Source organism: Octopus bimaculoides, chromosome 12, assembly GCF_046866305.1.
Source record: "Octopus bimaculoides isolate indiv1 chromosome 12, ASM4686630v1, whole genome shotgun sequence".
Taxonomy (NCBI): Eukaryota; Metazoa; Mollusca; class Cephalopoda; order Octopoda; family Octopodidae; genus Octopus; species Octopus bimaculoides.
Genome location: NC_142939.1, coordinates 7,414,678 through 7,441,231, shown reverse-complemented (window position 1 = coordinate 7,441,231; position 26,554 = coordinate 7,414,678). Strand labels below are relative to the sequence as shown.

The following is a 26,554-nucleotide window of genomic DNA, read 5'->3' as shown; positions in this document are numbered from 1 at the left end:
CAAACATTCATTTTTTCTACATAGGAATCACATAAGTCAACAAATTTAGAAGCAAATTCATTGGAAAGCCTCAACATTTATGCCGTTCTTAAGAGCACTACAATGCAAGTGAAATGATTTGCATTGGGAAATGAAACCAATTCACATATTTGGCTCTCTGGAAGTTTACCACTCTGCTAAAGCTTTCATCAATGGAAACATTATTTAGGGAAAAAGAAAACTTAAAAAAAAAAATTTTTTTTAAAACTCTATCTACAAGGTAGTTTTGACCATTTCCATAACCAACTATTTTGACCATTTCATCAAGTTGGATTATAATTAAATGACCAGATCTCTATTTAACCCACTAAAGTGTCTTTTTTAAAAAATATATTTCATCTCTGACTGACAGTTGTATTAAAAATTGGTTTCAAATGTACTGAAATATATTGCCAAATTGAGATAACAGAACAAGAAAGAACTTCAAATAATTCTAAAAGATGAGCCAAAAGCCAAGACTTTCATGCAATACACCAAGTTGACTGCAAGTTATCTTTTCTGAGGTGTCCTAGTACTGCATCCCAGTTCAAGACAGAAAACTGATGCTATTGCATGCTTGTTGCATCAGTAAATTGTATCATATACCATGTTTTCTGGCATACAAGTCAAATTTTCAGACCAAAATTTACAGTTAGAACAAGTCATAAATGGAATAAATGTCAGTTCCAAACAGTGGAGATTATATAACAGCATCACCTACTTAATTTACATACCCATACACACAACAGGCTTCTTCCAGTTTCTGTGGACAAAATATACTAAAATTTTGGTTGTCCGGCTCTACAGTAGAAGACAGTTGCCTAAAGCACCATGCAGTAAGAATGAATTCCAAACCACATATCTGGGAAGGAAACTTCACAACCACACATTCATACCTGTACTTCTACAGCTGTAAAAATGATTTCAACAAAAACCCTTACAAGTAAATGTAAAACAACACACAAAAGTATATTCTGGTGTAAAATAAACTGTAAAAACTTACCCCATATGCTCTTGCATAGCTTTCTCCTGCCATTGCTGTTAACTCTGTGTCTAAAATATCCCTGGCTTTGTCAATAAACTTATGGAAAATAGAAATATAGATATTGATAATAATAATAATAATAATAAAATTATTGATAATAATAATAAAATTCACATGATCTGACTTTTTCCCCCCTCATAACTTTCAGGAAAATGGATATGTTTTAGTGAAATTTTACACAAATACTTTTCAAAAGGCATAGATTATAAAGAAATTTGTGGGGGAAATTTTTTCGAAGGTGGCGGGGATAAGGGTTTCAGATCAGGAAAATCAAACAAGCTGCAACCACTCTGTTTTGACGGGGATTTTCCCCCCATTTCTTTTTAACCACAACTTTCAAAATGATGGAGAGGGGCATCTTTCTATGAAAAAAATTTAGAAAAGTTTTTCTAGAACCCCACCCCCTCATCATCCCACTCCAGATTGATTTTGGCCAATTTTATATAAGAGATGATAATAAAACAAAGTTTACCTGAAAAGCTTGGGAATAGTTTTCATTGTGAACAGAAAAGACGGCTCTATAGAAGAAGTTTTCATAAGTGTTCCTTGGGATGAACGTCAGGTAGTCTTCCATACTATTCCAATCCCCTTTTAGCAAATGGAAAAGATACAAAGATAATTACACTGCCATACATTGTCACATTGGCTGCTCTACACTGTCCTACACATCACATCTAACATTAACCCTTTGAATGTGGAAAGCAGATTTTCCACTCAAAACTTTATTACTTCTAATTGCAGAAAGCTGTTTTACACCCCTAACCCCCTGGCTTTGATAAATAAAAAAAAAAAAGCTTCTTTATACAGCAAGAAGTGGAGACACCCCCAGTGATACATTTTACAAATGCCAATTTTTAAGATCTTCTTAATTATTTTTTCCACCTTCGAACATTAGGCCTCACTGAGGCAATGACTAGTGACCAAGAACTTTGGAAATATGCTGTGCATGAGAAGACCCGGCAAGACAAGTCAGGCCATAACCCATGGCCATTACCAGGGTGTAGCCAGCCTACTTATGCATACCTTTCCTTATTTGGACACAAATCCCTGCTTGCGAAGACCTGTTGGGGCAAATGAAACCGTAACTGAACCAAATTAATGACTGGTACTCGTGCCAGTGGAGCGCCAACAGCACCCTCCGAGCAGGATCACTGCCAGAGCAGCTGTCTGGCTTCTGTACCGGTGGCACGTAAAAAGCACCATTTTAGCGTGATCGTTACCAGCGTTGCCTTACTGGCACTTGTGCCGGAGGCATGTGAACAAAACATTCGAGCGAGGTCGTTGCCAGCGCTGTTGGACTGGCTCCTGTGCAGGTGGCACGTAAAAACACCATTTCGAGCGTGGCCGTTGCCAGTACCAACGGACTGGCCCTCGTGCCGGTGGCACGTAAAAGCACCCACTATACACTTGGAGTGGTTGGCGTTAGGAAGGGCATCCAGCTGTAGAAACTCTGCCAGATCAGATTAGAGCCTGGTGTAGCCATCTGGTTCACCAGTCCTCAGTCAAATCATCCAACCCATGCTAGCATGGAAAGCGGACGTCAAACGATGATGATGATGATGATGACAGAGATAACCATAAAATTTAATTATGTAACCAAAGGGTTATACTACCAGACACTGCCGTCAGACACTATCACACTGTCATACACCATTGCATTGTTGTACATGTAACTTATAAAAATACTTTATTAGATGAATAGAAAATCCCTTAGTAGCCAGCATAAGTTAAAGTTAGTGGAAATTGTTATTCTTGTGGAAGGTAAAAAATAGGATTAACAAACCTAGACCCCAGGCAGCTGCAGTAGCTAACTGAGCCATCTTAGTTCGGAGCTCATCGTTTGCTATACACCATGTATCACTAGCAAGTTGGTTCAGGGAACCCCTAAAGAAAAACAACAAAGAAAACATTAAATTAGAACATGTAGAGCCAGGGTAAATGCATCAGAACAGTTTGTTTCATATGTCTGAGTTCAAATCCTGCCACATAGAGAAAGATTTGTTAACCGAGATACCAAATCCATCTACCTTTAATATGTAAAAGGGAACAAACAAAATAACAAAAGCAAATAGAAAATACCTTTCAGATACATTTCTTATCCTAAAAAGAAAATGAAAAGAACATTCCACTCAAATTAAGTAACTGTGTACAGACAGATAGATAGATACACCTGGCTACTTACAGTTTCCATCTACTGAACACTTACATAAGGATTGCTAATCCTTACCTGCTTCTGAGTACAAGCTTATTTATTTTGCAGGTCTCTGAAAGTGCAAAGCAAGTAGCCGTAATGTTGACAAGGAATAGCTGTATCACCATTGCTTTGCTCAACTGGTGACAACCATGAAATAACATTCATATAAATGCAGGCACAGACAGACATACATGTATGTGTGTCTCTCTATATATATATATGGCTTCCTGCAATTTCCTTTTACCAAATTCCCTTGGTCAAGATGGGGGTGCAGTAAAAGGCACCCAAGCTGCTTTGTACTGGAATTGAACCTAAAATCCATGTGGTTAAGAATCAAACTCCTTAACCTCACAACCACAGCTAGTTCTAATTTCAGTATTAACCTACCATTCTGCTAAAGCTTCTAGACAACGCATTCTTCCAAGAATGCAATTCTTGTCATCAGGATGAGTTTCTTGTTTCTTCTCATAGGCTTTCAAAGCCTTTTCCCATTCATGCAGCTTCTCATACCAAGTTTCCTCGATCTGAAACAAAAATCAAAGATATAAAACAAAAACAAAAAAAACTAAATTATTTCTCATTGACTCAACATCACATCTTTCTCTTTTCCAACTGGGGTAGACACATATTTCCTCACCGGCAAGACACTCGTTCCTGTCCCTCAATCACATTTTACCCTTTCCTCCTTTATAACTACTCCCCTCTCAATTCAGGAGTCATGTCTTGGAGGTTAGCTGGTGGCCTCACTAGTGTTGGTGCAGGTGTAAAAAGCACCCAAGCCACTCTGTAAAGTGGCTGGCATTAGGAAGATCATCCGGCCATTGAAACCATGCCAAAGCAGACAGTAAAGCTTGGTACAGTCTTCTGACTTGCCAATTCCCATCAAACTGCCCAACCTAGGTAAGCATGGATAATGGATATTAAATGAGGATGATCATACTTCAATACAATACTTGGCTGTACGGTCAATGTGTTAAGTTACTCATCTATTCCAGGGTTAGCAATAGAGGAGACTGAGGTGTCTTAAGGGTCTCAAACCTTTTCTAAACATTTTTGAAAATTTTATGTACATATATTTGAGAACTGGTGAGTGGCTTTTAGATAGTCTTTTGGGCCATGATTTGTTTAATATTTGCCTTCATAAGCATTATCATTGATGAAAATGAGGGCATATATTGAAATATTTATGATGTATATGATATAAAAGTTATGATGTATACGATACATGTGGGCCGTGAACAAATGTAAATATAAAAATGAAAAAAAGTTATTGATTTCTCATCTATTCCAAAAGCTTTGACATAAATTGCATTGTGACCCCAGGCACGTCAGATAATCGTCTTCACTAATAAAAACAACTGCCCTGGAAGCATCAATATATTTGAAATCACACAAAAAATAATCTGAAACTTGAGGATGTAAAAGAAAAAAAAAAAGCCAAAGTTCCTGCAATTTATCAAACAAGAAACAAGAAGGAATTGTTATATTTAGTTCTTATAAAGTCTGTTGTCTCCAAACAAGTTAAATGAATGTCAACTAACTCAAAGAAAAACTAAAATACTAACCAAATCTGCAAGACGGTTCTTCCGAGCATATTCAAGAACTCCAGCGGCTGCTTCGTGCTGTTGAAGTTTGTTGTTGATGCTGGAATAATTGAAGAGGGAACATATGGGAAAATAGCCCAGTTGGTGCTTTACATAATTTCATCAGTGGACATAATGAACATAATGAAACAAATGAGAAATAAGGAGAGATGAAATTTGTTGAGGTGGTGAGAGTAGTGAAAGCAAAAATGGTTATGATATTGGTGATTCTGAACAACAACAGTTGTGGTAGTGGAGATAATAGCGATGTGGTTAATCATAGTGATAGTAAGAATAATAATAGTTGTATTAGTAATGACAATGGTGGTGATATAATAATAATAATAATAATGGATGATGAAGTTACCTGATGAGGGCTTCAAGTGTCTCTCGTGTATGAGCTCGATGGAATTCATCCTCTTTGTAGTGCAATGCTTTTGCGTAGGCACGACACCGCATTGCTCGTTGAGACAAGACCTTTAGCTCCAACGGTAGGGGACCCTAAACAACAAATAAATGTTAAACAAAATAAAATTTATAAAATGAGAAATAATAACAAAACAAAATAAAAATAGTAGTCAGAACTGTTTAACATTTTATTAAATGATTTGAACAAAGGCTTGACAAACACTTGTACAGAGGTTGGGTAATGACGACTTCAGGTAGGGTTAGACTGATGACGGCTTCAGGTAGGGTTAGACTGATGACAGATGAAGTAGAGTTGATGGATGAAGTAGAAGTTGATTGATGATGGTTTGAGGTAGAAGTTGACAGATGATAGATGAAGTAAAGGCTGACTGATGGTGGGTGACACAGAGTTTGACTGATGGAAGCAGAAGATTAGTGGAAAAGGTACCATATCTGACCTGAAGAAGTCACTGACCATAAATTCACAGGAAATGAGGAAAACATAACTGACAATTATAAGAATTACAGAAATACGGAACTGATACTAAGATTGTGCCAAGAATGACAAAAATAACTGATATTCAAAATGTAAAATAATTTTAAATGCCAAATTTCATGGAGCAAAGCTTGAAGATGAAAAATCCTCACGAACCTTATCACAGTGTTCAACAAATTCAGCTAAATTCAGAAGTGTTTGTGTGACCTCTGGAATCTCCTGAGAATTTAGTGCATTCTCCAGACATTGCACTAGCTCATCCTGCTGACTTTCATTGAGGTTAGTCCAACAGGATACAAAGGCTGGGTTTAACAAATCTCTACCATTCGAATAAAGAGGGAGAACAAGACAGACAGACATTGAAATTAGATTGGAATTAAGACTTTGAAACATACAATACCACATACTACTTTTTTTTTTTTAATGAATAAAATTTACTTTTTAATTGTATTTTTTTTTTCACAGTAAATAATTGAAACATTCAAACATAGTGTATCTTAGAAATATAGCTTTAAAATAATGACAAAGATAAAAAACCCATACTTATACAAAAACATTAACAATTTACACTTTTATTTGGTCAGTGATAGAAATTGAAACTGGTCTTATCATTGTTAATTTTCTGTGTTTTATGAGACAAAATTTACTGTCTGTGTTAGCTTTAGGTCAGCTACAACATCACAAGAGACTTAACAGACAACTTTCTTTGCATTCAGTTTCTGACATTGAAAAACAAAGGTAAATAAATAGACACCAATTGTGTGCAAATCATTATAGAATTGACCATTTCATTACCATGTTTCTGTTGCCATGGATGCCCTAACTCCAACCACACTGCAGCACAGTGGATTGAGTGCTTTTTGTGACACCAGCACAGGCGAGGTCAGTTTTGACATGACTGTTACAGCTGGATGCCCTTCCAAATGCCAACCACTTTACAGTGTGGACTGGGTGCTTTTTAAGTGGCACCTGCACTGGCAGGATCACCAAGTAACTTTGCAAGGAATCTTTGAGAGGGCATTGGAGGAGGTGATCTTGTGTCAGATGATGAAAAGTTAGTGTAACAGACAGGCAGGAACAGGTGTCTTGCTGTAGGGTCTCAGGTGAAATGGTATCAAAAAGGTTCAAGAATTAAACTTGATTGATTCTTCAGTTAAGTAAATTTGGAACAAAATTTATAGAACAGCCTGAGTTCACCTGCTGTGAAGAGAGGCAAGTTCTGGTATTTCAGAGTGGGCCTTTCTTTGGGAGAAATGAGTTCCCTCGCTAGCTCTTGTCAACCAGCATGCCTCTTGTGACTGTTTCTCTGATTTTAATCCAATGAGTCATAAGTATCACACAAGAGACAAACTTAGAACCAACTAATAAAGGAGATATATCAACACTGAACAGCTCACCTTGCTAGTTGGTTGTGTACTTGAGCCAGAGCCCAACATGAACGTAACGATGGCACTGGGGACTCTTTTAAAAGCTCAATATTTAATTGTCGTAGCCACTCATTCCAGTCTTCTTTAGAAACCCGTCGAGCTGGCGTGAGGACCTGAAATTTGAAAATAGCCAATGGTAATTAACCTCAATTTTCATCATTAGAATTATTTTCCACTTATTTTAATATTCAAATGTTTCAAACCATACACATTACCAAAAAAAGAAAAAAGACAATGAAAATGTGCATGTGAATTAATGATTAGCAAATCATTTTGATTGACTTCCTCCAATTAATAGAATGCAAGGATTTAAACATTTCTTGAACTCAGCAGTCAGTCAAGCCTAGCAATATGATGTCCACCAAATTGTAGACTGTGGAACCTGATCAGAATAACAGACACTGACTACTAGTCGAGCAATTCTTGTGCAATGCAATTCATACCTTACAGAGTTGTCCTATTTTCTCTGTGAATTCATGTTCGCTTTGATTTTGTAAATAAGTCCATGGACGTATCTTAATTTATCATGCCCCATGCAGAACTGCTAAATCTTGGAAAAATTCCCCTTCACTTTTCAGTATTTCTTCTAATTAAATGAAATATACATACTCACATACATATGCATATCTGTCCTGGGTATGACTTTAAACTGCATCTGGTAATGGAAGCATGGTTCAGGAGTTCCAGGGATTTGTGGAGGGTGAAACCACCTCTTAGCTATTGTAGTTTCCAGGTCTACTCTGACCTGGAGTAGTAGGACCTGTCAGAGTCCCAGCTATGGGCAAATTAGTATAAACAACCAGGAGTGAAGGACCCTTAGCTGTTGTGACAGCATCCTTCTCCGACGTAAAACCTGCAATTTTATGTGATTACTGGTTATCTCATCACACACACACACACACACACACACACACACACACACACACACACACACACACACACACACAGTGTTTTTACTTCAGTTTTCTGCAACTAAACCTACAAAACCGAAAAGTATGGCAATGGTTTTGGTTTTTTGTTACCTTCTGCAAATTGGTAAAAAATACATGTAATTTTTTGCTCATTGGTAACTCAGAAGTATTTTCAGCATTTGAATCTTTCCTTTTCCTCTGTCGTCGCCTAGTTAACAGTCCTTCAGGAGCTTCATCACCTAGGCCACCCTGAAAAACACACACAAAAAAATGAACTTCATAAAAACGATCAAATAATTTTAGTATAAAATAACTATCTTTTATCTTTTGCTTGTTTCAATCAGTGGATTGCGACCATGCTGGGGCATTGCTTTCAAGGGTTTAGATGAACAAATCAACCGCAGTACTTTCTTTTAAGCCTTGTGTTTCTTCTATTTAATTTTTTATGCTGGACCAATAATTTATGGAGATGTAAACAAACCAACACCAGTTGTCCAGTGTTGGGAGACAAACAGCACACACACACACACATATTTAGATAAACACAGACACACAACAGGTTTCTTTCAGTTTCTGACTACCAAATCCACTCACAAGGCTTTGCTTGACCCAAGGCTATAGGAGAGGACATTTGCCCGAGGTACTGAGCAGTGGGACTGAATGCAAGACCATATGGTTGGAAAGCAAACTTCAACTACCCAGCCATGCCTGTGCTTATGGCAGTCGTCAGATTATTTAATATAACCTTATAAAACTAATCAATTTTAATAATTTTTTAATTAAATGATGCAAATAATGTCATGGCACTTTCCATGCCTCAAATGATACATCAAGTGTTCCCACCAATAAGGCAACAATTAGACATGAATATATTGCTAAACGGTGCCTGTACAATAAGCAATAAATCGCCTGACTGGCCTTCATGAGGGTGACATGTAAAAGCACCTACTACACTCTCAGAATGGTTGGCATTAGGAAGGGCATCCAGCTGTAGAAACTCTGCTAAATCAGATTGGAGCCTGGTGCAGCCTTCGGATTCCACCAGTCCTCAGTCAAATCGTCCAACCCATGCTAGCATGGAAAGTGGACGTTAAATGATGATGATGATGATGATGATGAAAATCTAAAGATAATTCTCACAAAAGTTGATGGGTCCATTATATAATAGAAATGTAGAAAACATGGTTCCATTATATAACAAGGATGTCCCAAGTAAATTAGTACAGCAGCAAAGAGGGTTGCAGCTAAGTCTGGAATTCTACTGTACTGGTGTCACATACAAATTCAAAAACTTACTTTGGTGATCTTGGTGAGAATAATTTCGAATCGTTGATGGACAATTTTGTGTCGAACCACTGTTTTGTTAACCATAGGTACAAACAGGAGGAATTTTTGTCCCAATTGAAGCATCATAGAACACATAGTGTCCATAGTGGTAGGTATTAGTTCTGGGGTTGAATCAATGGTACGGACAAAAGAATGAACCAAGCGAGATGCAAAATCTGTCATGTCTAAATCTTCAGTAAAGACATCAACAGTTTCTAAAGCCATTCTGAAAGAAAAAAAAACATAATGAAACAATGGAGATACACAAACATTTTCATATAAAACTTAATTCAATTATAGACAACTGAACTTGGTGAAATGTTTACTTAACAATCTAGGATATGAGTAAAAGATAATGCAAACTTACTTGCGAACATTGAGAGGAACATCATTAGAGTCAAACAATTTAATGATGTAGGGCAAAAGTACATGAAGGCAATCATCCAAACTGGAACCAAATAACTGGAGGACTTCAAGCAGTTGCAAAGTGTATTCTCTTTGTTTACTTGTATCATACATTAGTATACGTAAGATCTGAGGTACAATTTGTGGAAGATGAGGTTTTACTTCAGAGCCAACAGCGTGCACTAACTGTTCTAACAACGATAGATATATATTCTGATCTTGGCTTTTCATAGTCCAATTTTCCTGGAAAGAAAAACAAAGAAACATTACATTGGATTATATAATACATGCATTTTACTTATTTCAGTCATTGGGTTGCAGCCATGCTGGGGCATCACCTTGAAAGGTTTTAGCTGAGCAAATCAACCCATTTTTTAAAGTCTGGTATTTTGTCTGTTGATCTCTTTCGCCAAACTGCTAAGTCATGGAGACATAAACCAAAACCAGTTGTCAAGCAATGCTAAGAGAGAGAGAGAGAGAGACAAAGACAGACATGTGTACATGTGCAAACACACACATACACAAACAAGGCGCTTGCTCACATTTTCCGTCCACCAAATTCACTTACAAGACTGGTCAGCTTGGGGCTATTAGAAGAGATTTACCCAAGGTGCCACACAGACTTACAAATGACATTAAAACTAATGAATTAAGAGCAAGTGGTGGTAGACATTTAATCACACATTGGTTATGGCTTAAATATCTTAAGTATATCCATAGGTCTGGTCAGTCAGAGATGACCAAGGGCTAAACAATAACAATAATTCTAATTTTGGCAAAAGGCCAATAATTTTGAGGGGAAGGGTCAAGTCAATTACATAGACCCCAGTACTCAACTGGAATTTATCTGGCATGCTAATAATAATAATAATTGCTGAGACTATTTCCAATATCTTACCTTAATTAGTTGGAAAATATCTCCCAGAAAGTTCCGCACATGTTGTTTAGCAAAGGTGACTAAAAATCCCAGTTGCTGGAACATGAACTGTAACGAGAAATAAAGGAGAAATTAATCAGATAACAGAATAATTTTCATTAGAAACAAATTAACACCAAAGCAAGATTTTAACATGGAAAACTTTGAAACTTTGGATACGTGAGTATTATTTCAACAGTAGAAGACTGTCAACATTTGCTGACAAACCCTTTTCTGCTATAATCGAGTGTGAACTCTTAGTATAAATAATCCTTTTACTCTGGAAATAAGACATAGCCACTCAAAAAAAAAAAAAAAGAAGCCATTTGTCTTTATTGTAGAAAGCAGTTTTATATTATACTGATCTATCTTTTGTTGAAGAATGTAATGTTTGAAACTATTTTTTTGAGATATGTCAAGTTTATTGAAGCAATGTGAGTTGCAGGAAATACCAATTCTATTTTTTGGTCGATATTTAACATCAATTCCGGAATGAAGTGAAGATCATTGTCGACCTCTATGCATTTCATTCAAAATATGATTATGAAAGAGTTAAATATCGAAGAGTGTATAAATGCTGTGAAGGATAAGGATACAATGCTGTACCACAGACCACAATGTCAGTAATTTAAACTATTGTTTTGTCTCCAGAAAACATGTCATATACATATTCTATAAATTGTATCTTAGGTTGGTATCGGTGGTCTCCGTGTTGATGCGATTTTAATTTTGATCAACATCTTGCCTCACTCTTGCTTGTTGGCCCCACCCCCTCCGTCTCACTTGTTGACCATGCCCCAGTCTTTCTTACTGACACTCCTCAGTCTAGCTAACTGATAACAGGTTCCACTCTAAGTCAAAGAGGTCAGCAATAAAAAAAAAAGAAGTCAACAGTCAAGCAATACACAAATATTGAAATTAACAAAAACCATCCCAATTGCATTAATATGGGGAAAAAGTGAGTAAAACTAGTGGAAATGTATATTAAATGAATAAAACAGAGATACAGAACAGAATTACAAACCTCTTTCACATTAACTTCAGCTTTGCGGGTGACTGTCACATATGCATTAACAATCTGGTCAAAGTAGGGTACATTTCTAGACCCAAGACTTTTAAATATGAATGAAATAGACTGGATGAGTAAAGAGTGGTCCGAGCTAAAGCAAGCCTTACGCATTATCCTCATCAGTGCCGACACAACAACAGCAGGGTAGAAGTCTTCTAAGGAGGTTGGAGCACCCATCATTACTAGAAGTTCATTGGTACTGTAGTCAGCTACAACAAACAAACCAAATTAGAATTATTAATACATGGATATAATGCTTTGCAAGCACAAATGTGATGATGGTCATAACAGTGATGCTGGTAATGACAATGAAGGGTAATTATGAGAGGGAAGATGGAGTCAGTTTTCCCCCTACATCATCCCGTCATGCACCTGGATTCATCATCAGTAATTTTTTCTGGGATCGTTAGGTGTTATGGGTCTTTCAAAGTCAGATACCCTCACCCAGTAAAAAAATTCATAGATTCATTACAAGTAGAGGACATCATCGACTAAATAAAATATTATAGATTCTCACCCAGAGGAATTGATGTTTGTGAATCACTAGAAGACTTGTTAATCACAAACGAGTCAATTGAGGCGCCACTCAGAGTCAATCCAGATTCTTCTTTCATTCGACTCACATTTAATTTGTTTTTATGGGGATCCAATGCTCCCAGGATACCCAGCACACGTACAACCTGAAAATAACAAAAAGAACCCAATTAGCAATATCTCTAATTTTCAGCTCAAATATCAAAGAATATTCAATATAGGAGCTGATAGTTACAATTATTAACATAGACTTGCAGATGTTAGCCTTTTCTAGCTCAATACTCACTGACCCTGAATTACTGAACGGCATTCCACAAATGTCCCCATCATCACCATCATTTAATATCCGCTTGCTGGCATGGGTCGGACAGTCCAACTGAGTTCCAGTGTCATCTTTGGCATGGTTTCTACAGCTGGATGCCCTTCCTAATGCCATCCATATTACAATGTGCCAGCATAGATCAATCACTGACCCCACAGCCTAGTTGTTGTCTATGGTTCTGTCATTTGATACACCTTAAGACCAATCCCTTACTCAATCCTGTCTATCATAACCACATCTCTGATTCATCCTCTGCCAATAATAACCAGCAACAATTCAAACTGAACACAAAACCTCGTACTTTCATCTTCATCCTCCAATCAAAGCAGGTCTAAGGAGTTTATCAACAGAACCTCCTCACCAGTTTAATTAATAAGAAAAAGCATACAGAGATTCCATGTGTAGTAGTGATTTCACATTAGGTTACAAAATATCAATGCCAGAAAAGCAAACGTTCCAACTGAATTCACTCTCCTTCAAACAATGTCCTTAACCTGTACTTGTATTTTTACTATAATCTTCATTAAATGGTCTCTAAGCTTGCATCTACTATGTACCTTTCACATACTGCTTTTTCCAGCACACCAAATATTTCAGACTTAAATTTTTACAGCCAAAAACAGACAGGTCAACTTACACACCAAAGCAACTTCGGAGGACCAAAAGCTCCATGTAAAATGCAGCAGGATTTGGAAAGTGATGATATTTGAATATTTACACAAATTTACATTATATACTATGCCCACTTGTATGCCAGAAAATATGACATACACAATCATACTAACCTCTCGTCTGACACTATGTGTCTGCTCTGTTTTCATGAAATTAAGAAGAATTCCCAATAGAGCAGGATATTTTTGGTAAGGTTCTACAACATAGCCAGTGCTCTCAATCAATTGGCCTAAAGTCCAAAGAGAAACCTGAAATAGAAAATATTTCAAGTTAATTTTTAAAATAAACTGCTAATTAGCAACACAATTCATTTACCTCCTAATTTAATCCACTTTTCAAAAAGTGCATAAACAATAGTTTCCGTCCATTCATCTTCTCTGCCTACCATCCCTGGGAGGGCCGAGAGATCCTCAGGCACTTCTTCCATAAGGTTTTATCAGAAGCAACTATCATTCGACTTTCAGGTTGGATTCTCAAACATGACCATCTGAAAGTATGGGTATTATTCAACTATTTTGTTCTTGGTCTGCCCCTACGCCACCTGCTGGTTGACTCAGTTTGAAGAATGTGTCTTGAGATTCTTTCCTGCAACATTTTGATCACATGTCCATACAAATTACTACAGCAGTGAGTTCACAATACAGAGATCTAAATGCTCAACCAGGAAAAATACTCTGATCTTCGTGCTGTGCACCCTGTTACATAGGGTTACTCCAGAGAGCCTTTGGAGGAACCCCATCTCAGCTGCTTAACCCAACCTTCATGACCATAAGTGAGGATAGACACGTAAACCAAAGTGAAGAAAGTGAGTTTGGTTTCTTTACTGACCTCTTCTCTGGATCTAATGGAGGCATAGGAGTCGCTGTGTGGTAAGTAGCTTGCTTATGAACCAAATGGTTCCGGGTTCAGTCCCACTGTGTGGCACCTTGGGCAAGTGTCTTCTACTATAGCCTCGGGCCGACCAAAGCCTTGTGAGTGGATTTGGTAGATGGAAACTGAAAGAAGCCCGTCGTATATGTGTGTGTGTGTGTGTGTGTGTGTGTGTGTATGTTTGTGTGTCTGTGTTTGTCCCCCCAGCATTGCTTGACAACCGATGCTGGTGTGTTTACGTCCCCGTAACTTAGTGGTTCGGCAAAAGAGACCGATAGAATAAGTACTAGGCTTCCAAAGAATAAGTCCTGGGGGTCGATTTGCTCGACTAAAGGTGGTGCTCCAGCATGGCCGCAGTCAAATGACTGAAACAAGTAAAAGAGGAGTGAGTGCTTTACTGTGCCAGGACACCTACAATTCTAGCATCCAGTTCAGCTTCTTGCTTTCCATCATGCATCAACACAGCCCTGAGATATTTTAAACTTGTCTCAGTGATTTGTTCACCCGTTAACAGAGGGAAAACTTTCTTGAGAGTCCTTCCATTGCCATTTGCAACCTGATCGAGGACATGGCCGCTCTACTCCAAGTCTGCTTCAAAACTGATAACAGAATATCAAATTAAATAAACGTGACTAGAGAATTAACAGTACACACACACATTTACAACAGAAATTTCTTATGGAAAAAATTATATATTTACTTCTCTCTTCTCAACAGATGTAAGATCCTGTAAGGTGTTCAGAATAATAGGCAATAATTCATCAACCCACTTCCTCATCTCCAAACCACTGACCTAAAAAGAATATCAAAAAACAAAAATAAATTTGATCAGAAACATTACAGAATAATATTCTTTTTCAATATTTAACAACCTGGTAATAAGAATTATAGTAAATATGTAACAAGAAATCTGTTATTTAAAGGATCTTTATTTATTACTATCTTAAAGCAGAGAGGCAAACACTGTTTCCAGATCTTGATCTTCAGTAGAAGTAATAATATTTAGTCTATTATATTTGAAGAGACAAAAGGCTGATTTGATTTTTAATTAGGGAAGAACCAGTGAAGGAGCTTCAATGTGGCTGTTCAACCTGTTAGTAATGTGATTTAAGGGAGATTTAGCTGTCATTTCTATTTTTAAAAAGATAAGGAACATTGTATAATATAGACAGAGATATACTGTCTGAATAAATGATATCATATTCACAGTGAAATTGTCTTTGCTGACAAGATTAGAGCTGACATGAGACTAAACATCAACAAAGGCAGTTAGGGTTTATAAACCCTCCAGAACAATACTTTAGGGAGAGAGAAAAGCAAATAATCAGTTTTGAAAGATCTCAGGATGAAAGGCAAAGCCAACCTCAGCAGAATTTCAACAGAGCACATGAAGACAGACAAAAATGCCACTTAACACTTTTGTCCAGCAATGCTAACGATTCTACCAACTTTCAGCCAGAAGTAATATGACGAAGGTAATTTGTCTGATGCTCTACTGACTGTCAATTCCCAAAGAAAACAGTGTTTCTTTTGAAAAAATGTCTTACCTCAGCTTGTTCTCCAATGGCTGCTAATACACTGATTGTGACACCAGGATGTGGATCTGGTTCTTTTAACTTGGGAATCAATACCTTCAGATTTGGAGAAAAAAAATTAGAAAAGTGGAGTGAATTCAATCTAGAAAATATGTGACAAGCAATATAAACGGTGATGACTTCATTGCAATGTAATCCCAAGTAAATGTTTATAATTACACAGAGATGGTCGAGTGGTGAAGAAGCTTACTTTCCAACCACACAGTTTTGAGATCAATCCCACTGTGTGGCACTTCCAGCAAGCATCTTCTATTAAAGCCCCAAGTGGGAGTAGATTTGCTAGATGGAAACTGAAAGAAGCCTCTCATAGATATGTGTGTCTTTCCAAGGGTTGATATCACATGCTAGTTATAAATGGACATCAACCATCACGCAGGTGATGTTTCTAATCTTCTATGGAAACATGTCAGGCCATGGGGAAAATATCGACTAGATGAGGATTGGCAACTGGAAGGGCAACAGGCCATAAACAATCTGTCCCAATAAATTTTATCTGACCCAAGTGGATATTAAAACAATGATGAATTACATTAATAATTGTTTTACTGAAAATTTCATTTATGAAATTTTTATTTTTCTTTCAAAGTATGTCAAAATTTCTGAATCAGCATGATTTGCAAAAAATACTAATTCTAGTTTTTGGTAGATATTTAACATCATTATTGCAATAATCATGAAATTTAATTTTGTAGTCAAAGGATTAAACTTTGGCTTCAATGGACATTTACCATGGTTACATGGGAATTTAAATTATGAAAATAACTTACTGACAGGATAACTTTCCACCAGACACAAGCCATTTATTATAAAAGTGGGAAATGGTGAAAGTTAACCACAATTCCTGGTCATTATTTTATCAATTCCATAACCACCAGTGGAACTTGAATTCAGTACAAAGAAGTATCAATGTACGATATTTAAGTCAAATGCTTTCATTTTTTTTTTTTTAATGTTACATTAAGTTTTCCAACTTTTCATGAATGGTTTTGTTGTTCTTACAATTGCAAGCCCTTCCTACAACTTCCTATGAAGAGGTGATAGGATATAATAATAGCAGGGTATTGGTATTAAGATACATTTACTGGTTGAGAGCACCTGATAATATCTGCTCAATAAGTAAAATGACCCTTTTTTTTTTTAACCATATTTCTATTGAAATACACTGCCTTTGTCTTATTTAGTTTTGAAAAGAATCAGGGACTTAGTAAAACAACTTTTTAAACTAGTGTTCAGAACATAAATTAACAGGAAACTTTGATGGGAGCTTTTAATTAAGATCACTTTAAAATAGGAAGCTTGTAGAACAGAACCTGGGGGTGATCCTAGGCAGGTTGGGATCAAAACAGTTAAAGATATATAAATGGTAAGGGAAATGATTTTGCTTTTTAATGATGTCATCAAATCTATTGTCTTAAAAAGAAAAAAAGATAATTTGTAAAACCTTGAGAATGGGTTCTGCATACGGTCTGATTAAGCGAGAAGCATTGGAGGCGAGATGACCAAGCACACGGGCAGCCTGTTCCTTGCTACGACCCACTCCACTGTGTTCGAGTTCAGTCAAAATCTATAAAGACAAATTCAAATACTTCACAAAGATGACCAAAAGTATGCAAATCTTGATAACATTTAAGAGATAAAAAAAAGGCATTTTTTTAATTTTAAAAGTGAATCTGTAAAATTGGATAAATTAATAAGACTTGATGAAAAAAGAATATGAATGTTTGCAACAAAGACCTTTATATCTAGAAGGAAAACGTTTTTTTCATTGTATTAGTTAACTTGAGTAAGATGGATAGTGAACATAGCCTTTATAAGCATTGGTACACTGAAAGGATAGTTAGGTATGGTTTATGCAGTTACTGATTCTATTTAACAATAACATCAAAATCTAAAGCTTCAGACATGAATGAAGTTTAATTTAACCCATTACCTACCAGAGATCTCATATGAGATCACTTAAAAATTACAAATTTCGTAATTATCTGTCAATATTTACACATATCTAACCTTTTTGCTATATCTACTAGGTATATTTCTCTGATATTCAAATGAGGTTTGCTAATTTTTCACCCAATATCTCGCTTATTTCTATTTAAAATGTTATTTTGATCATTCCAGCGTGTTTCTAAGGCTGTTTTATGCTAGAAATCAAAGTTTCATAAAAAAAATCCAGTAAATAGAATTATGGGAGGTAATGGGTTAATGTAAATTAATATTTTATTCAAGTGCAACAGTACAAGCTAATGCAACATACTGTTTCACTTGAATAAAGTATTAATTTACATTAAATTAAACTTCATTCATGACTGAAGCTTGGTTATGGTTGGAAAATCTTTGATTATAGACCTGCATGATCAGAGTTGACCTGGAGTTCCACAATAATTGGCATGCAAAAATAGGTTGGATAGTAGAGAAGTAGAGCGAGTACTGTCTGTCATACAGTATTTGACACAAGAATCTGTTGCATATCAGAGAAGTATGGCCCACAGCTGGGCTCACAATGAGTTGTTTGGCCAATGACCTGGTGTGAGAGGTCAGTCAATCAGGACTGGTCTGGAGAGACACAACACCAGCAACAACAAGCAATATGATAACAAAATACATATACTGTACAATTGATAAAAGAGTATTTTTTTTCACCTGGATTAATGTTTTTCTTAATGTCGGCATAATATATGCAGGATTTCTGTTGCTAAGACGACCAATTATGCAAATAGCAAGCTCCCGTATCTCAAAGACTTCATCATTGAGAACAACAAAAAGAGCGTTCAGGTTTTCGGCTTGAGCAAGATGTGGGTCAAAACGCTCATCTAGCACAGAAAGAACACAATAGCGGATCTCTGGCTCTGAAAAATGGAACAGAATACAAAATCACAAAAGTATTCAATATATTTTAAACATCATTATTAATAAAATAATAACAATAGAAATAAAAACCTGAAATGACTGCCTTTGTGTCCCTATAGAAATAAACAAAAAGAGCTCCTCAGCAAAGCCAAGAGTTTAAAATAGGCTTGAAATGGATCACATGTGATATGGCTTAACATCAGGTAGGCTGCAACACTAACACTACTCTGCCAAATCACTGCTCTAATAATAATGGCTTCAAATTTTCATACATCATCGTTCATCGTTTAACGTCCGCTTTCCATGCTAGCATGGGTTGGACGATTTGACTGAGGACTGGTGAAACCGGATGGCAACACCAGGCTCCAATCTAATTTGGCAGAGTTTCTACAGCTGGATGCCCTTCCTAACGCCAACCACTCAGAGAGTGTAGTGGGGGCTTTTACGTGTCACCCGCACGAAAACGGCCACGCTCGAAATGGTGTCTTTTATGTGCCACCCGCACAAGCCAGTCCAGGGAATTTTAGTGGGGAATGGGGAAGTTGATTACATCAACCCCAGTTGCTCAACTGGGGCTTATTTTATTGACTCTGAAAGAACGAAATTAACCTTAATGGAATTTGAAGTCAGAATATGAAAAACTGGAAGAAATGTTGCCGAGCATTTTACTTGATGCACTGACAATTCTGCCTTCTTACCACCTTTGTCTTAATAAACAAGTACTCCTAAACTAAAAATGGCTTGTATACATATAAGAATGAGAGAACTGTATAAAGTTAGACCATAGTTAAAAAAAGGTACTAAAATATGTCTGTCACGGAAAACTAAAGACATATAATTGCTGGGTTCTTTGTTCAACATCATTTCACATTTGCTTCATTATAAAATGAAAATATTAAATAGAAAAGTAAACAAAGCAAAGGATGTTTACCTGGATCTGTGATACCAACTATCAGTAATTTTTTCAAAACATCAGCCACTGTGTTCATTGTCTTCATACTATGCTTCTGTTGACCTTCAAGAGCCTAATAAAATATAAATAAATAAAAGAAGCTAAAACAAAATAGTAATACAATTCTTTCTACTCTAGACACAAGGCCTGAAATTTTGAGGGAGGGAGGGAGCTAGCTGATTACAGTGACCTGCTTTTCCTGCTTTTCAGCTACTATTTTCGGAAAGACGTTTTTGCCCCCCACCCCAATTTCGTCATTTTTCACTTTTTTCCGTAACTCTAACCCTAAAACCCCAACCCTAACCCTCTAACCCTAAAGCTAAAAGACGTCATAAATAACAGTGACAAATGAAATATACAGTGCTGATAGTTGTTGTTGACAAACAATGGCAGTAATTTTATTCAGTTGAATACACATCATTGATTGGTTGAAATTACCAAAATACAACAACTTTAACACGAAATAACTTCGTAAATAGAAACTTTTCTCAACAACACTAAGAGTAAAAGATGTTTTATATGACACATTCTACTAGTATATGAAGTTTGAAAGTGCTTAGTTACAGAAAATTGATTTCTCGATCTGCCATTGAAAAGGAAAAGATCCGGCTTGTGGAACAGGCATTTATTCCTATAATCCCCTGCTGTACACACTTCAGTAACATGGAGGTTCATCCTGTTTAAAACTATTAAGTAATAAAAATCATTATTCATCTTAGCATGGGAAAAAATGGAAATGAGAGAGAAGAAATTTACTCACAGTTAACAATGGAATCAAAAGTCTTGCACATGTACGTATTGCTTCAGATCGGATTTTCTTGGATCGGCTGCACAAGTAATTCTCCGCACAATGCAACACAAATTGAGTGAGAGAATGACCTAATGAGGAGAGAAAGGAGAAACAGTGAAGATGTATGAAACAAGAAACCAACAAATTTAAAAAGTCCCACCAACCGTGAAAACATTAATTTTCATCATTATAATATCATTTCATAAATGATATTAAAGATAAAACATTGACTTTCTGGATACTGGTCAAGAACCTCTCCCAATTTGTACTAATCTAGGAGCAGGAACTTCAAATTCTGGCAGCCAGCAGATTAGTTTACTGGTACCTCGTACATACCAGTTTTTTTTTTCATAGTACAGTATTAATAAACTTGTATAATTTATACTAATGTACAGGTGCCTGTTCTACATTTAACTATTTAAGTAAATTTAATACTTCTTAAATTTTGAGGCAACTGCTCCTGGTTTGAAAAAAAAGTTATTGGGAAAGGCTTTGGAACTAAAAGATTTCAGAACATTGATGTTTTTACTTGTACATCATCTGTTAACTATTTCTCTTGTGCATTATTGGTATATGATGGTTAAGAAATATATCTTCATAATTTCCAATCTGTTTTTCCATGTTTGCAGGGGTTGAAAAAGTCTTCTCCAAACTCACATCTCACCACTTGTGGAAGTCCTTTGTCATGTTTTTCACCAAGTTACACCCACAATGTATCTCTTTTTATACATTTGAATTTTATTCAATTCAATTGAATTCAGTTGTTGTCTTAAATTCATGCTTATTCATTTTCTAAGCTTCCTAAATTCATGCTACGTTATATTCTAATCACCCAGAATTCATTGCTCTTTTAAAAAATTACGATTTATGCATTGTTGTCTCTCAAATATTTAAAATCTACAATTAAGAGCCCTATCTACTCGCTGGCGGTTGAGAAATGTTTGCAGGTTGTAGGTACTGTTTTGCTTATGAATTCTTCCAATTGCAAGTTTTCTTTTCAGGTACACGACACTGCTTTTCCCCTTCCCAGGCTACAGGCCCACACCCCCAACACCCATACTGTTAGGATTGGCACTCTCAACGTCGGTACGCTGAAAGGTAGATCTGGTGAAATTGTTGAGATGCTTGAACGGAGATGCGTAGATATGTGCTGCATCCAGGAAGTAAGATGGAGAGGAGGTTCTGCAAGGTTCCTCACAGGCAAAGAACACAGGTACAAGATTTTCTGGGCAGGGAACACTGACGGGGTCGGGGGCGTAGGAATACTTCTAGCGGAGAAATGGGTGGATAAGGTAATCAAGGTCGTTAGAGTAAGTGACAGAGTACTTAAGATCAGACTAGTGCTTCATCATAGATTAGCTACTGTCATCTCAGCCTATGCACCTCAACCTGGGCTACCAGATGGTCTGAAAGACCAATTCTATGACACCCTCTTGCAAACTACCTCGTCGACGAGTGACAGGGACCTTCTCTTTGTGGCTGGAGACTTCAACGGTCATGTCGGACGTCGTGCTGGGGGCTTCCATGGCATACATGGAGGCTATGGCTTCGGTTCCCGCAACGAGGAGGGAACCAGACTGCTGGAGTTCTGTGATGCAACCAATCTTATGGTCTGCAATACCAACTTCAGGAAACCTGCCAGTCACCTAGTCACCTACCGCTCCGGCAGACACTCTAGCCAAATCGACTACATCCTCGCCAGAAATAGGGAAAGAGGGCGGCTTATAAATGCCAAAACCTACCCTGGCGAAGAATGTACCCCACAACATAGATTAGTAGTTAGCGACTTTGGGATTAAGGCAAAATGGGTGCCCAGAATTAGACAGGCTTGGAGAAGAAGGGTGTGGAAGCTTAAAGACCCTGCAAACGGACAGAGACTTAGAGACAAGTTACTTGAAGCATTTAACGAAATAGAAGGGGATATAGCATCATACAACGTGGAAGACAATTGGAGATTTCTGCGGGACAACCTGTTGAAAGCCACCGACCAGATTTGTGGGTGGTGTAAGGTCCCCTCCCAACCCAGAGTAACGTGGTGGTGGAACAAGGAGGTAGACAGGGCTATTAGACAAAAGAAACAAGCTTGGAAGGACTGGAAGAACGGTGGTAGCAGGGAATTGTACCAATGTGCCAGAAGGGAGGCTAGGCGACAGGTTTATTTAGCCAGAGGGGAAGCAGATAAGGAAAGATTTGCCAATGTTCTGCGCCGTGAGGACCAAAGACTCGAGGTATTTCGTGTTGCAAGACAGTGTAGGAGAGAGAATAGTGATGTTGTAGGAGAGAAATGTGTTCGCATGGATGATGGTACGCTTGCATTAAATGAGGATGCAAAGAAAGAGGTCTGGAGATGCCACTACGATAGATTGCTTAATAAAGAGAATGAATGGGAGAAAGAGAGCCTGCCTTATGTCGACCCAATAGAGGGACCAGCTATCCGAGTTGATAGTACCAGGGTAGATAAAGCAATTAAGAGTATGAAGACTGGGAAAGCCCCCGGCCCATCAGGAATCACTGCAGAGATGCTCAAAATATCTGGCAGTGTTGGCTATAGCCTAGTCACCCGTATTACGAACCAGGTGATACACGAAGGAGTCATACCCTATGACTGGTGTAGCAGCATCATAGTCAACTGCTACAAAGGTAAAGGGGACGCTTTAGATACAAATAATTACAGAGGCATCAAGCTGTTAGATCAGGTTATGAAAGTTACAGAGAGGGTCATAGCCCAACTAATTAGGGAGCGAATCAATTTAGATGAGATGCAGTTTGGGTTCGTGCCAGGTAAAAGCACTACTGATGCCTTATTTCTAGTGAGACAGTTGCAAGAGAAATACCTAGCTAAGGATAAACCTCTGTACCTGGCTTTCGTTGACATGGAGAAAGCCTTTGACAGGGTCCCCCGATCCCTTATCTGGTGGTCAATGAGGAAACTTGGGATAGAAGAATGGTTAGTGAGAGCTGTGCGAGCCATGTACAGAGATGCTGCCAGTAAGGTGAGGGTTGGAAATGAGTACAGCAATGAATTCCGGGTAGAGGTAGGGGTCCACCAAGGTTCCGTCCTCAGCCCCCTATTATTTACCATAGTCCTCCAGGCAATCACAGAGGAGTTCAAGACAGGTTGCCCCTGGGAGCTCCTCTATGCTGATGACCTTGCCCTAATTGCGGAGTCACTATCAGAACTAGAGGAGAAGTTTCAGGTGTGGAAGCAAGGTCTAGAATTGAAGGGCCTTAGAGTCAACCTAGCTAAAACCAAAATCCTAATAAGTAGGAAGGTAGATAAAACACAAACCCCTTCAGGTAGATGGCCCTGCTCAGTATGTAGAAAAGGAGTAGGTAGTAACTCTATAAGATGTACCCGGTGCAAGCTATGGACACATAAGAGGTGCAGCAACATCAAAGGCAGGTTAACTAGCAAGTTAGTTTTTGTTTGTGGCAGATGTTCAGGTGCAATAAAGACTGCAAACAAACAGGAAACAACTTCTATCTCATTCCAGGGTGAAAAACTAGAGGTAGTCGATAGCTTCCGCTATCTGGGCGACCAAGTTAGTAGTGGGGGTGGGTGCGCTGAAAGTGTAGCTGCTAGAATAAGAATAGCCTGGGCAAAGTTTAGAGAGCTCTTACCCCTGCTGGCGACAAAGGGACTCTCACTCAGAGTAAAAGGCAGACTGTATGACGCATGCGTACGAACAACCATGCTACATGGCAGTGAAACATGGGCTGTAACTGCTGAGGACATACGTAAGCTCGCAAGGAATGAAGCCAGTATGCTCCGTTGGATGTGTAATGTCAATGTGAATACCCGTCAGAGTGTAAGTATCTTGAGAGAAAAGCTGAACATTAGAAGCATCAGTTGTGGCGTGCAAGAGAGACGATTGCGCTGGTATGGACATGTGGTGAGAATGGAGGAGGATAGCTGCGTGAAAAAGTGCCACACCCTAACAGTTGAGGGAACCCGTGGAAGAGGTAGGCCCAGGAAGACCTGGGCTGAGGTGGTGAGGCAAGACCTTCGTACATTGGGCCTCACCGAGGCGATGACTACGGACCGAGACCTTTGGAAATGGGCTGTGCGTGAGAAGACCCGGCAAGCCAAGTAAGATCGTTGCCAGTGCCCCTGGACTGGTTCTTGTGCGGGTGGCACATGAGATGCACCATTTTGAGCGTGGCCGTTGCCAGTACCGCCTGACTGGCTCCTGTAGGATTTTCGAGCGAGATCGTTGCCAGTGCCCCTGGACTGGCTTGTGCGGGTGGCACATAAAAGACACCATTTCGAGCGTGGCCGTTTTCGTGCGGGTGACACGTAAAAGCACCCACTACACTCTCTGAGTGGTTGGCGTTAGGAAGGGCATCCAGCTGTAGAAACTCTGCCAAATCAGACTGGAGCCTGGTGTTGCCATCCGGTTTCACCAGTCCTCAGTCAAATCGTCCAACCCATGCTAGCATGGAAAGCGGACGTTAAACGATGATGATGATGATGATGAGCATATAAATTATTTTTAATGTACTGATATTACATTTACCCTTTTGCTACATCTCTGTTGAAATACCTTTGGCTCAAATAATTTTGAAAATAATAATGAATTCAGTAAAATAACTTTTTCATTATTAAGCTGGTGTTTTGAATATAAATTAATATGAAATTTTGATGGTAGGTTTTAATTAAGATGATTTTAAGACATGGAGTTTGTATCATTGAACCAAGGACAGATTCAGGTGAGTTGGTGCCAAAAATGTTTAATTTCCTTTACATATAGGATAAACAACATACGTCTTTGTGCCTATATTCTCATTTTGGAGGGAACATTACTCTTTGTCTTCAAATTAAAGATAGCTATTAGCTCTGATCAAATAAACCTGTTAATTTTTATACAACAGTTGTAACTCTTAAATAACACTACAACATTTAAAAAACAAAAATGTTTTCAGTTATTGCCTTGAACAAAAGAAATGAATTTGGTTTACCTTCAAAATCAAAACTGCCCAGAGTTGAGAGTGCCAATGTAATACTAGTGTCATCTTGAGAATCACTACCAGCTGCAAAAGGAAATAAATACACAATCAGTAAACAATAACGCATCTCTCTCTCACACACACAGATAACATTAGTTCCCCCCCCCCTTTTTAATGTCCATTTTCCATGCTGGCACGAATTGGGCAGTTTGACAAGCCAGAAAGATGCACCAGTTTCCAAATGTCTGTTCTGGCATGGTTTCTATTACTGGATGCCTTTCCTAAAGCCAACCACTTTACAGAATGGACTGGTTGCTTTCTACATGGCGCCAACAAGGTCACCAAGTAACTTGCAAGACAAGACCCCCACAAATGAAGGGAAAGTAGTACTGAGGGAGTACCAGGTGATGAGAGGTTAAAGTATGACCGAGGGACAGAAACAGGTGTTTTGCTGTATAGGAGACACATGGCTACCAGAGAGAGAAAGAGAAGATAGGGAAGATGTGTCAGGGAATACTCCAAGTTACAGGAAGGTGTGTATATAAGTAGTACAAAGGACTGGATAAGGTGAGTGCAAAAGTAAGATTTTGAGAATGTGAAGGGAAGAAGGGAAACACTGAGAGGAGAACATGGGTAGAGGAAAGGGGCTGCAGCTCTGAAATAAGAGATAGTTTTAATGAGAACATGGATTATAAAAATCGGGGTTTGCTTACCAGACGACCCAATGGGTAAATTCTTGGGAGCACCAGGATGCTGAAGTGGTCGACCAATCAGAATCAAGGACAACATCCTAAGTAACCCATCTTGGATATCTTTCTTCATCTGGGGGATATAGGTAGCCAGATCCCGCAGTGCGGCTGTCAATGCAGGACTGATGGAGAAAGGAAAAAAATTGAATTAACAAAATAAGATGAAAATGATTAACAAAAAACAACAAAGGAAATATCACTTTGACCAAGTACAAGGTTGATATTAAAACAAGAAACAAAAAGAATAATTTGATTTATGGTATTTTTTTTAGTGAACCCCCACACACACTACAGAAGGGAGGGCAAAATACATACCACCCGTGGTCATGTCAGAACCCTAAAGCACCAAACTAAAAAGAAAAAAAAAACTCCCACAAGATCTCAAGTCTTGCAGATCTATTCTAGCATCACGATGATCATCATCATTTAATATTCACTTTTCCATGCTCACATGGGTCAGATGGAATTTGTTGAGGCA

General features: G+C 38.0%; 1 protein-coding gene across 2 annotated transcripts in view; it reads right to left on the bottom strand.

Moving 5' to 3' along the window:
• LOC106870424 (serine/threonine-protein kinase mTOR) overlaps positions 1-26,554 on the bottom strand; it is a 70,321-nt gene that overhangs the window by 25,585 nt on the left and 18,182 nt on the right. For both annotated transcript variants that reach the window (XM_014916489.3, XM_014916491.3), the window contains exons 12-34: positions 26,041-26,198; positions 25,340-25,411; positions 20,351-20,469; positions 19,570-19,663; positions 18,432-18,637; positions 17,233-17,355; positions 15,744-15,827; positions 14,897-14,989; positions 13,440-13,574; positions 12,316-12,478; positions 11,754-12,007; positions 10,712-10,798; positions 9,776-10,056; positions 9,379-9,634; positions 8,194-8,331; positions 7,142-7,284; positions 5,901-6,063; positions 5,208-5,341; positions 4,823-4,901; positions 3,645-3,781; positions 2,847-2,947; positions 1,536-1,651; positions 1,022-1,099 (exon numbers count right to left, since the gene is read on the bottom strand). In XM_014916489.3, the coding sequence (XP_014771975.1) occupies positions 1,022-1,099; positions 1,536-1,651; positions 2,847-2,947; positions 3,645-3,781; positions 4,823-4,901; positions 5,208-5,341; positions 5,901-6,063; positions 7,142-7,284; positions 8,194-8,331; positions 9,379-9,634; positions 9,776-10,056; positions 10,712-10,798; positions 11,754-12,007; positions 12,316-12,478; positions 13,440-13,574; positions 14,897-14,989; positions 15,744-15,827; positions 17,233-17,355; positions 18,432-18,637; positions 19,570-19,663; positions 20,351-20,469; positions 25,340-25,411; positions 26,041-26,198 (3,214 nt within the window). The remainder of the gene's footprint in view (positions 1-1,021; positions 1,100-1,535; positions 1,652-2,846; positions 2,948-3,644; positions 3,782-4,822; positions 4,902-5,207; positions 5,342-5,900; positions 6,064-7,141; positions 7,285-8,193; positions 8,332-9,378; positions 9,635-9,775; positions 10,057-10,711; positions 10,799-11,753; positions 12,008-12,315; positions 12,479-13,439; positions 13,575-14,896; positions 14,990-15,743; positions 15,828-17,232; positions 17,356-18,431; positions 18,638-19,569; positions 19,664-20,350; positions 20,470-25,339; positions 25,412-26,040; positions 26,199-26,554) is intronic.